At 34.8% G+C, this 12,757-nt stretch overlaps 1 protein-coding gene across 3 annotated transcripts; it reads left to right on the forward strand.

Annotated features, from left to right (window-relative positions):
• Positions 1 to 6,892: 6,892 nt before the first annotated feature.
• LOC124356187 lies at positions 6,893 to 12,511 on the forward strand. Of its 3 annotated transcripts, none has more exons than XM_046807369.1 (3): positions 6,893 to 6,962; positions 10,269 to 10,361; positions 12,086 to 12,511. In XM_046807369.1, exons 2-3 carry the CDS (start codon positions 10,284 to 10,286, stop codon positions 12,461 to 12,463), a joined length of 456 nt encoding a protein of 151 aa, XP_046663325.1. In that variant the 5' UTR covers positions 6,893 to 6,962; positions 10,269 to 10,283; the 3' UTR covers positions 12,464 to 12,511. The 3 variants fall into 3 exon arrangements, with proteins under 3 accessions (XP_046663325.1, XP_046663326.1, XP_046663324.1); XM_046807370.1 differs by having other exon boundaries at positions 6,926 to 7,059; XM_046807368.1 differs by lacking the exon at positions 6,893 to 6,962 and adding an exon at positions 8,421 to 8,447.
• Positions 12,512 to 12,757: the final 246 nt, after the last annotated feature.

Consider the following 12,757-nt stretch of genomic DNA (forward strand, 5'->3'; position numbering starts at 1 on the left):
GTTCCTCATTAAAACACATTAATATTATTTTCTGGGATTGAAATCAATCTCTTGCTACCTGTATTGTTATCCTAGTCTTAACTTAAATGTATTACTTGAGATTGAAGATTTGTTAGTTGTAGAGCAACCAGGATAAGAAAATTTAATAAAGTGAAAATAAAGAGCCCCTGTATGGTTTATAGACTGTCCTTAGACATTATGAGCACAACAGCTACACACACATTTTATTTATCACCATTTACAGAAAAAATTGATTTCATATTCATATTAGAGTATAAAGTAACCGTTTATTTAAACGTTTAATAAACATTAAACATTAATATAAATTGAATAAAATAAAGACTATATAGCCAAAATAACTGAAAATATACTACAACATTATTACGTAATGCCTACTCTAGAAGAAGCCAATTCATATTCAAAACTCTTTAAATTTAAATACGTCTTTAAATTTATACATTGTAGAATAATATCCATGCAATTCAAATGAAATTTTAAATTATAATTGAAATATCGTCTGACAATTATTATTGACTTGAACACATTTAAGAATTACTAAAGCGGGCATCGGTGACAGACTGCATTGTTTATTAACATCCCTAATGGTTACTGACTACGATCAAAGTGAAAATTATCCTACAACGAGTGACCAGTTTAAGAAAACAAGCCCATTAAATTGTAAGGCGATGGGAATTTCCGCCTCAGAAAGTAACAGAAGGTCATTCATGTTAGTTTAATTGGAATTATAAAAATGAGTAAAACGAAAGTGTCAAATGAAATACAAAATTGCAGGTGTTTTGAAAATCATCTTGTTTAATTAAGCGTATTTGAAATAACGTTCAATAAAAATCAGTTGAAAAAAGTTATCATTAGAAGACTGGCAGGTCTTCTTGAAAACAGGTTTTTGATTGTCCGTCCACCCACCCACTCCTCTCTCTCTCTCTCTCTCTCTCTCTCTCTCTCTCTCTCTCTCTCTCTCTCTCTCTCTCTCTCTCTCTCTCTCTCTCTCTTTACTTCTCTCTCTCTCATAGTTCGTAACTTGAATCTTAATGTATTACCATTGAAACCGACTTATCATAGGCCTGATACCGAGTCTTGGTTAGATTTAATGATTGTTAGTGATGAAAATAGAGTTAAACAATTTGGAAAAAATATCAGTATCTGGTTTATCATATAATGATTTGATTGTCCGTCCACCCACCCACTCCTCTCTCTCTCTCTCTCTTTCTCTCCCTCTCGAACTATAACAAGAGCTATATATTAATTAAGTAAGAGTGAGATAGTTACAAAATACTAAATGGCAATCAGTCTTACATGAATAGTAACATTAGACACTCAACCCGACACCGCTTGAGGTTGGATAAATATGACACTGCTATGTTTGCGAACCATAACAAGAACTATGTATTAGTTAGGTAGAAGTGAGATAGTTACAAAATAATTAATGGCAATCGTACCTAAATTAATAGTAACATTAGATTACTCAATCCGCCACCGCTTGAGGTTGAATAAAGATGAAACTGTAATGATTGCAAACCATAGGTCGCATTAGTTAGGTAGAAATGTGATAGTTACAAAATACTGAGTGGCCATAAGTTTTACATAAATAGTAACATTAGACTACTCAACCCGACACCGCTTGAGGATAGGGATTGACACTGCAATGATCACAAACTTATACTGTCTCGGGAATTACTGATGACTTTCCACTGTTGCTCACATTGGTGCTGTACGGCAGGCTATCCAACGAGTCTCGAGAATTACTGCTGATTTACTACTCTACCCGATTACTGTGCTGTCTACTCAACCCGACACCGCTTGAGGATAGGGATTGACACTGCAATGATCACAAACTTATACTGTCTCGGTAATTACTGATGACTTTCCACTGTTGCTCACATTGGTGCTGTACGGCAGGCTATCCAACGTGTCTCGAGAATTACTGCTGATTTACTACTCTACCCGACTACTGTGCTGACTACTCAACCCGACACCGCTTGAGGATAGGGATTGACACTGCAATGATCACAAACTTATACTGTCTCGGGAATTACTGATGACTTTCCACTGTTGCTCACATTGGTGCTGTACGGCAGGCTATCCAACGTGTCTCGAGAATTACTGCTGATTTACTACTCTACCCGACTACTGTGCTGACTACTCAACCCGACACCGCTTAAGGATGGAGATTGACACTGCAATGATCACAAACTATAACAAGTGCTAAGTATTAGTTAGAAGCACATTGGTTTCGTAATTGTACGAAAGGCTATCCAACGTGTCTCGAGAATTACTGCTATCTTATTGAGAATATGAGAATAATGATTTATTCCTTCAAAAAATTACAAAAACAGTACAAAAATAAAATCTTAGGAATAGCCCAATCACATGTCCAGTAGCGTGATTAGGATTAACAAAATAAAATAAACTTAATATTACTTTTAGAGTTCAGTTTGCATTAAATTACATGCTGGCCACTCTCCGAGGTGCCTGAAACTACAAATGAAACTAAAAATAAGAATACAAAAAATATAACCAATATAAAAATAACTAGTAATTACTTATCCATATAATGTCACAATAAAAATTATCTAATATTAACAGCAAAAACAACATAACAATTAGTATCCTATTTATACAATTCGAATTAAAAAGAAAACAAAACAAATTAAAAACATAGCAGCAAACATAGTACATTAAAAACAAATCAACATTATAAACATATAAATAACTTCTGTCAAAGAAAAAATCAATGCGCTATTTAGGCACATTCACTATTACAAAATGCATGTACATGCATTCAATAACACACAGTACATTATACATTATATGCAATAACCATCTTTATACAATTTGGTACATGAAACCAAATTAATTTTTATATAAAATAAACAGTAACTTTTAACCTTAGCTAATGACTCTATTAAAAAATCTAACATCATCTATCTCAATTAACCAGTCAAATACACTATTGCTGAAAAGGTTTAATTTATCTATTGATCTAATATTAATAGGTAATTTATTAAAGAATTTTGGACCTACGTACTGAAAGCAAAGTCTAAATATTTCCTTTTTTACTTTTGGTACTCTAAAAATTCTTTTATTTACGTTTCTTGTTCCATATACAAGGAAAGTTGTACCTTCATTGCCACTTCTTCTATAAAACAGTTTCAGCACTTTGTACACATATAAATGTTGAATGGGTAGAGTTCTAATTTGTTGGAATAGGGGGAACGAGCTATCTCTGAGTTTTTTTCCTAGCATTATACGCACTATATGATTTTGTGATACTCTAAGATTATCTATTAGACTTCTGTACGCACCTCCCCAACAGATTATTCCGTACTGAAGTCTTGACTGGACTAAAGAATAGTAGAGGTTTCGCAATAAGAATTTATCACAGAATTGTTTTAAAAAGTAGAATGTTCTTACTGTAGATCGTATTTTGCTGTTCAGCTCCTGAATATGTTTTCCCCAATTCAATTCTTCATCAATAGTGATTCCCAAATACTTAAAATGACTAACCTGTTCTATAGCTTGGCAGGTACACAGACTAGTTTGCGTACAATCCTGTAGGTGATATGTAAGCGGAATTTCAAAAAGAAAGTCTATAAAGCCGAAATTTATATATTTTGTTTTGTTTACATTGATTTGCATTTTATTGTTACAGCACCATCGTTGCATTAAGGATATGTCCGTTGTAATCCTTTGATGCAGAATTTCGATTTCTTTTTCCGCATAAAAATTCGCAATGTCATCTGCAAATGCACTAATTTTACCACGAAAAGTCTGTTCAAGTAGGTCGTTAATAAAAATAAGAAACAAAGTTGCTGATAAAATTGAACCTTGAGGGACGCCTGAATTTATGGTTAGAGGAGGACTACGACAGCTCTCAATTTTTACCTGCTGGTTTCTGCCTGTTAAATAGGTCGTAAACCAATTTAAAGCTATTCCTCTGATTCCTATTGATTCTAGTTTACTTAATAAAATTCTGTGGTTAACTAAGTCGAACGCTTTACGAAAATCAATGAATAGTCCTGTAACTTTATTGCTTTCGTTTAAATTTAAATATATCTTATTAGTGAAGTTTATTAGCGCGTCTTCGGTAGATTTCCCTTTCCTGAACCCGTATTGGTTAATATTAATAAAATTGTTTCTATTAAGGAAATTAACTAAACGTATATTGACTATTTTTTCGAATATTTTAGAGAAAATTGAAAGTAGGCTGATTGGTCTAAGGTTGCTTAATTGTGTGGAGTTTCCTTTTTTTAACAGAGGCACAACAATACTCTGTTTCAGTTTATTTGGAAAAATTCCGGTAGTCATGCTGCAATTTATAAGATAAGTTAATACTGGTGTAATAAATATTTTAATTTCTTTTATAAGTTTGGTACTAAAGGCGTCGAATCCAGTTGATCGTTATTACTGTGGGTCACATTGGTGCAGTAATTGTACGGCTGGCTCACCAACGTGTCTCGAGAATTACTGCTATCTTACTACTGTGGCTCTCACTGGTGCAGTAATTGTACGGCTGGCTCACCAACGTGTCTCGAGAATTACTGCTATCTTATTACTGTGGGTCACATTGGTGCAGTAATTGTACGGCTGGCTCACCAACGTGTCTCGGGAATTACTGCTATCTTACTACTGTGGCTCTCACTGGTGCAGTAATTGTACGGCTGGCTCACCAACGTGTCTCGAGAATTACTGCTATCTTACGACTGTGGCTCACATTGGTGCAGTAATAAATTGTACAGAAGGCTATCCAACGTGTCTCGAGAATTACTGCTATCTTATTACTGTGGGTCACATTGGTGCAGTAATTGTACGGCTGGCTCACCAACGTGTCTCGAGAATTACTGCTATCTTACTACTGTGGCTCATATTTTTGCGGTAATTGTACAGCAGGCTCACCAACGTGTCTCGGCATTTACGTCTGGATAACCAACGTGTCTCGGCAATTAATGCTGACTTACCATTACCGCTGTGGGTCACATTGGTGCTGTATATGTACGACAGGCTAATCAACGTGTCTCGTAAATTACTGCTATCTTACTACTGTGGCTCACATTGGTGCCGTAATTGTATGTCAGGCTAACCAACGTACTCGGGAATTACTGCTATCTTACTACTGTGGCTCTCACTGGTGCAGTAATTGTACGGCTGGCTCACCAACGTGTCTCGGGAATTACTGCTATCTTACTACTGTGGCTCTCACTGGTGCAGTAATTGTACGGCTGGCTCACCAACGTGTCTCGGGAATTACTGCTATCTTACTACTGTGGCTCTCACTGGTGCAGTAATTGTACGGCTGGCTCACCAACGTGTCTCGAGAATTACTGCTATCTTACGACTGTGGCTCACATTGGTGCAGTAATAAATTGTACAGAAGGCTATCCAACGTGTCTCGAGAATTACTGCTATCTTATTACTGTGGGTCACATTGGTGCAGTAATTGTACGGCTGGCTCACCAACGTGTTTCGAGAATTACTGCTATCTTACTACTGTGGCTCATATTTTTGCGGTAATTGTACAGCAGGCTCACCAACGTGTCTCGGCATTTACGTCTGGATAACCAACGTGTCTCGGCAAATAATGCTGACTTACCATTACCGCTGTGGGTCACATTGGTGCTGTATATGTACGACAGGCTAATCAACGTGTCTCGTAAATTACTGCTATCTTACTACTGTGGCTCACATTGGTGCCGTAATTGTATGTCAGGCTAACCAACGTTCTCGGGAATTACTGCTATCTTACTACTGTGGCTCACATTGGTGCAGTAATTGTACGGCTGGCTCACCAACGTGTCTCGAGAATTACTGCTATCTTACTACTGTGGCTCACATTGGTGACATAATTGTATGTCAGGCTAACCAACGTATCTCGGGAATTACTGCTATCTTACTACTTTGGCTCATATTTTTGCGGTAATTGTACAGCAGGCTCACCAACGTGTCTCGGCATTTACGTCTGGATAACCAACGTGTCTCGGCAATTAATGCTGACTTACCATTACCGCTGTGGGTCACATTGGTGCTGTATTTGTACGACAGGCTAACCAACGTGTCTCGTAAATTACTGCTATCTTACTACTGTGGCTCACATTGGTGCCGTAATTGTATGTCAGGCTCACTAACGTGTCTCGGGAATTACTGCTATCTTACTACTGTGGCTCACATTGGTGTCGTAATTGTATGTCAGGCTAACCAACGTGTCTCGGGAATTACTGCTATCTTACTACTGTGGCTCAATACTTACCGCTCGCTCACCACTTAGCGGAATTCAAATACACTTTATTGGTACAATATTGGTATTGTAAAATACGCATAAAGAGGGCTTTAAATAAGTTGTTAATGCAAGAGTGATTTTAAGAGAGTTCCTATATTCCACTACTTTGTTATTTTCTTTGTAATAGTAACTATAAACCTATCAATTTACTGTGTTACACCAATATTGAATATATATTTTAGGGAAACGAATACCACCTTAACTAAAAGCTTTAAGTCTGCAAGTTCGAAGTTCACTAATAGATGTTTGTAATGCATGGTGGGGAGAAATATAAATGTGACAGCATCCTTTTAATCAGTTAATTATGTGTTTTAAACAACAAAAACTTATGACAATCGCTATCTACGATATATTCAACAAACAGAAGGTAACATTTGTAATCGTTTAAAATGACCATTACTCCTTTTACAGATCCTTTTGCTCAGGACAAGTTCCCAAAAGTAAGTAAACATAGAGTAATTAGCAGTATCAACAACGTGTTTAAGCGTAATTCCACGTCGCATTAGAAAACGTTCGCTATTAAACCGTTTCAATTTTAGATAGCATTGTCGAGATACTCAGTAACTTGGATGGATTTATGACTCATTAAAAGAAAGTCTGTACGTTCCGCCTGTCATGACACGAGGCCGTAATAAAACCTTCCATTATCCCCTGCGGGACGATTCTGGAGGTAAATTGGTTCTTTCCGATATTCTAGAAAGCTAATTTAAGTGTGTTATCTATATTCAACTGTAATATTATTTTTTGCAAAACCAACTAAGCTGGCAGTAAGTCATTACCTTAAGTTATAAAATGTAATTGATTGAGTGAATATCGCAAGAGTATTTCTGCAGTTGTATGGCAATGTAAAAAGTAGTGTGGCAATGGCGTCTATGCCTCATTTTTTTATAACTTTCTAGTTGGTCATGACCTATTTACTATTTTTATTGTTTACTCACAGTATCGGCTTTATGATTAATTGAACAACGTTTTAACTTCCTAAAAATACTGGATAGTACGAGGTGATATGGAAGTAAAGTACTGGATAGTACTAGTAGGAGTAAAGAAGTCCTGCAGGCTTACTAGGCTGGTGATAAAATATTGGAAAACTAAGATCAGTAGCTTTGGAAACTAGATGAATACTGGGTGATTATATTCGGTTGGTTAAAGGTTGACTGTTTCTATAAGACTAAATTTTTTTCCAATAAAACGAGTGATAGCTGATTTAATTTTGAAACTGTAATAACAACTTTTTATTAAATCCAGCACTTAAATGTGTGAAAATGTTTTTGTTGTTAAGACACTACTGTAAAATAAAACTTCTCTGCTTAGTCAAACTTTAACAATATAGTTTGGCACACTTTATATTTAAATATAATTAAAAATATTGGGTTAGAAACAAAACACGTAATACCGGAAATCCTTTATTCTTTGCACTAATCAACTATCAACTAAACATTTACGGTAGAAGAATTATTAAATGGAGCATTCCATCAAACAAAATGTTCACGGATGGCCTTAAATTAAATGAAAAATTTCTGTTATTTTTTTAATGGATAGTGTGGGCTAACTCTATCCGATTGGAGTTCTAATTAGAAACTTAGTTTCATTTTTTCTATGTATCTAGTTTTGGCATGGACGGATTTTGCATACCTTCCAACATTATCGTGTTTGATAAAAAGATGTGGTATTTAGATTTTACGTGGAGACTCCATCATCTTAATGTGCAAAGAATACTCTTGTACTAAATCTCTGCTATGGAACAATCTGGTGAATAACTGGAACTATCAGGAATAACCGATGAAAGCGGCGCGTTACCTGATATTGGCAGGGTTGCAGCAAAACGAGCAGTTTTAGGTTATATTGAGGCATACAACAATTCCAATATCCCAAAATTAGGTTTGTTGTTTTACCAACATTAACGTACGTATTATTATTAATGTTACACACCACCAATGTAGCCAAGTATTGGAAATAATGAATCACTGAGTCGGTTCATGTGCAACACGACACGGTCGTTTTAGGGTGAGAGTTCTTTTCACAATTTGTTCACAAGATCCAGCGTCTTGAGGACGACTGCGTTTCTAAGGAATTATTTTATATAGTAGTAGCTGATACCGTCGTTCAGCTGATATGTGTGTTAGGTCTGGCTGAATAAAGAATAATGAATGATAAAGTAAGTAGCAGCATACTTCTCATGATTATATCCATCAGTTTAATAAAAAGTAAAGGGTTGATTTCTGAGGCCAAGTGGTCAGTCTACTTATCGATTCATCAAGGTTTATAGAAAAAATGCTGTTATTACCGCTTACGAATACTTATCCGTTTTCTGTATTTTTATTTTACCTTAAATGTAAAAATTTATAGCATATACTAATTTATAAGGGTACTAGTATACCGTTGGAACTTGTCACTAATATAAACCACTTTGTTTAAATATATTTCATTTCTTGAAGCCCTAGAGAGTGGAAAATGTTCAGTCGTCAAGTCAAATACTAATATTAATTTTGCTCGTCTACTTCAAACTACGATTGATTAGAGAGTTGGCCATTGCAGTCTCTGAAAGTAAAGAAGTGTAAACTCTTAAACTATGCAATTTGGTAACAATAATTTACGAATAAAATATGAGAATATTTATGTAAATAATAAGAAGTATTCGAAAGCAATAAAATAGACCTAACGCAATAATCTCTACCTTATCTTTCCAATAACTGAAACAAGAATCATTCTAGACTAAAAATATTTTGAGAAGCAGAATTAAATCCTAAATCATGTTTAACGGATAATAGTTTTGATTTTTTCAACAATTCTGTTAATGATGAGAACCTATTTTTTGTTTTGGAAGTTTCCCTATACAGATTTTTAAATTTCCCTTTATATAAATAACTATATTATGTCTAAAAATGCAGTTACAAATGAGTCCCCGAGCCTTCTCTCAGTACATATCTAATGAGATCCCTAAAGAAACCTAACGCATATGTCTTCTTTATAAGAATAACTACATTACGACTAAAAATGCAGTTACAAATGAGTCCCTGAGCCTTCTATCAGACATCTCTAATGAGATCCCTAAAGAAACCTAGCGTATATGCCTCCTTTATAAGAATAACTACATTACAACTAAAAATGCAGTTACAAATGAGTCCCTGAGCCTTCTCTCAGTACATCTCTAATGAGATCCCTAAAGAAACCTAACATATATGCCTCCTTTATAAGAATAACTACATTACGACTAAAAATGCAGTTACAAATGAGTCCCTGAGCCTTCTCTCAGTACATCTCTAATGAGATCCTAAAGAAACCTAACGTATATGCCTCCTTTATAAGAATAACTATATTACGACATAAATATGCAGTTACAAATGAGTCCCTGAGCCTTCTCTCAGTACATCTCTAATGAGATCCTAAAGAAACCTAACGTATATGCCTCCTTTATAAGAATAACTATATTACGACTAAAAATGCAGTTACAAATGAGTCCCTGAGCCTTCTCTCAGTACATCTCTAATGAGATCCCTAAAGAAACCTAACGTATATGCATCCTTTATAAGAATAACTACATTACGACTAAAAATGCAGTTACAAATGAGTCCCTGAGCCTTCTCTCAGTACATCTCTAATGAGATCCCTAAAGGAACCTAACGTATATGCATCCTTTATAAGAATAACTACATTACGACTAAAAATGCAGTTACAAATGAGTCCTTGAGCCTTCTCTCAGTACATCTCTAATGAGATCCCTAAAGAAACCTAACGTATATGCCTCTTTTATATGAATAACTATATTACGACTAAAAATGCAGTTGCAAATTAGTCCCTGAACCTTCTCTCAGTACATCTCTAATGAGATCCTAAAGAAACCTAAAGTATATGCCTTCTTTATATGAATAACTATATTAGGACTAAAAATACAGTTACAAAATGAGTCCCCGAGCGTTCTCTCAGTAATCTCTAATGATATCCTTAAAGGAATCTAACGTATATGCCTCTGTTCTAGGTAATTGTTTTGAAAATGTGGACAAACATTATAGTCTTGGGGCTGATTTTATTATGTGGAACATCCAACACGTTACCGGTTTCTAAGGATTCGGTATGCTATTTATTATCCATGAACTTACTCTTAATCAATATTAATGAATAATAATTAATAATAATATTCTTTATTATCAATAAATATTCGTTACTAGTGTTTATTTACTTACAAAAATGTTGGTTTGTACAATAGTAAGTTATTAATACAATAAATAGATTTGCCTTGGTTATTCCTAAAAGAAGATGATGTTTATTTAATAGTGAAACATTGTTATAATCCCTAAATAAAATTACAATAATGTCATAAATATTATATGTCATAAATACTATAATTTGTTGTGTATTATTAAATATAACGCACTACAAATATTATAACTCACATATATAAATATAATTTACGTAATGGTAGCACATTCACTTGGCAAGTGAGAGATACGGGTTTCAGTCCCGGCGGAGGAAGTACTTTTAGTGATTCAATGTTTATATTGAAAAATTGAATAAGTCTATTGCCATGTATACAAATTTGAATTTTATATATATGTATATATATGTGTGTGTGTGTGTGTGTGTGTGTGTGTGTGTGTGTGTGTGTGTGTGTGTGTGTGTGTGTGTGTGTGTGTGTGTGTGTGTGTGTGTGTGTGTGTAATTATATAATTATAAATATCATATTAATATCATAAATATTTTCTCAGTTAACACTAAATAAAGAAATCACGAACAGAATTATTTCAAGATTTGGTTCAACAGTTTCATTCTAAACTTCTTAGTATTTTTAATGATTATGATAACAATCTCAGAAAGTCATCAGGCTCACTACCTCATCAGGCTTACTACCTCATCAGGCTCACATCTATTCATTTTCACTACCTCATCATTCTCACTACCTCATCAGGCTCACTACCTCATCAGGCTCACTACCTCATCATTCTCACTACCTCATCAGGCTCACTACCTCATCATTCTCACTACCTCATCAGGCTCCCTACCTCATCAAGCTCACTACCTCATCAGGTTCAATAACTCATCATTCTCACTACCTCATCAGGCTCACTACCTCATCAATCAGGCTCACTACCTCATCATTCTCACTACCTCATCAGGCTCACTACCTCATCAGGCTCACTACCTCATCATTCTCACTGCCTCATCAGTCTCACTACCTCATACGTATTTGGCCTGACAAAAACTCACAACTAGGCTGTTAATAAAAACTATTTAATTTAATCTGAATTAAAATTTAAATACACATATAATTAACTAACATGGGTTTCTCATAATTACGAAAATTTAAAATTATGGTTAGTGAGACAAATAATAATCTTGAAAAAACAGAGAAAAAAGTAATCATAACTTTTTAATATTATATTCCAAGTACGCAAAAACAGAAATTAAAATGTTTAAACTAATTTTAGATATTTATTATAGCTAAAGCAAATTGAACAATGTGATGCTAATCAATTAATTTTATTATTACAAATCTTCGTAAGCGAACAACGTTTTTTTATTTTCAATGAGATTCCTCAAGACGTGAACATGTGTACTCACAACAAGGTGGGCGGACGCTCATAAATAGGAGGGCTGGTACTATTTTCTTTTTAAATTTCTCTCTTGAAAAGTGCCTGTAATAATTTTGTTTGATTTACTTTACACATAATATACATGCAATTGTAATCACGATTAACATTGTCACAATATATAAGAAATATAAAAATAAAAGGATAACAATAGTTTAGTATGAAAAATATCTTTTCTAGGGAAAATTGACACTTTGTAAATTTTCAGAAACGAATAACAGAGTTGGTAAAAGCAATCGCCCATGTTGTGGCAGAAGACGTGACAATAGCCAGCGAGACATTCTCAGAGAAGGGTCATCTGTTTTCGGAGAAAGAGGCAGCAAACTTTTTCGAGACAGTCGCCGTGACCACTCTTCAGCATCTGGAGAAGTACATCCGAGAGCTGAACACCCTCACCAAGAATGACCAAGAGAAAGCTGGAGAAATCGCTCAGCGAGTAGCCGACGAAGCGGCGAACAACGGGTTCAAGAAAATTTTCAAAAACCATGAAAAATTTGACAATGTCGTGATGCAAGAAGGAGTTTTAGGCATAACGAAACATGTCGCTGAGTTCATTAAGTTGGCACTGACAGACGCCGAACATTGATTCATATTTTTTAGTTGGTTATTTAAATTAAAATTGTAATCAAACTAGTGTTACTGTTTGAGTACACTCCACTAGGTACTGAAATCAATGCACCGCACTGTGTACCAAAGAGTGTATAATATAAAAAAACCTCGTATGAAAATGTTAGCGCTTAAGTAGTAGATATATTTTGGTGGAGTACTTGCCTTAGGTAAATTGATCGAGAATGTGGGTTTTAAATAGTAATAAAAAGTGTAGTCTATAGTCAAAATGGTGTTAAAGGTAAAGGCAATTCCGTTCCAGTTGATGTAACTG

The sequence above is a fragment of the Homalodisca vitripennis genome, chromosome 2 (genome assembly GCF_021130785.1).
Source record: "Homalodisca vitripennis isolate AUS2020 chromosome 2, UT_GWSS_2.1, whole genome shotgun sequence".
NCBI lineage: Eukaryota > Metazoa > Arthropoda > Insecta > Hemiptera > Cicadellidae > Homalodisca > Homalodisca vitripennis.

What these genes read in the sequence shown, in the direction of transcription:
- LOC124356187 (XM_046807368.1), top strand. An exon ending in TACCGGTTTCTAAGGATTCG is followed by an intron (nt 10,362 to 12,085) that starts GTATGCTATTTA and finishes GTAAATTTTCAG; the next exon opens with AAACGAATAACAGAGTTGGT.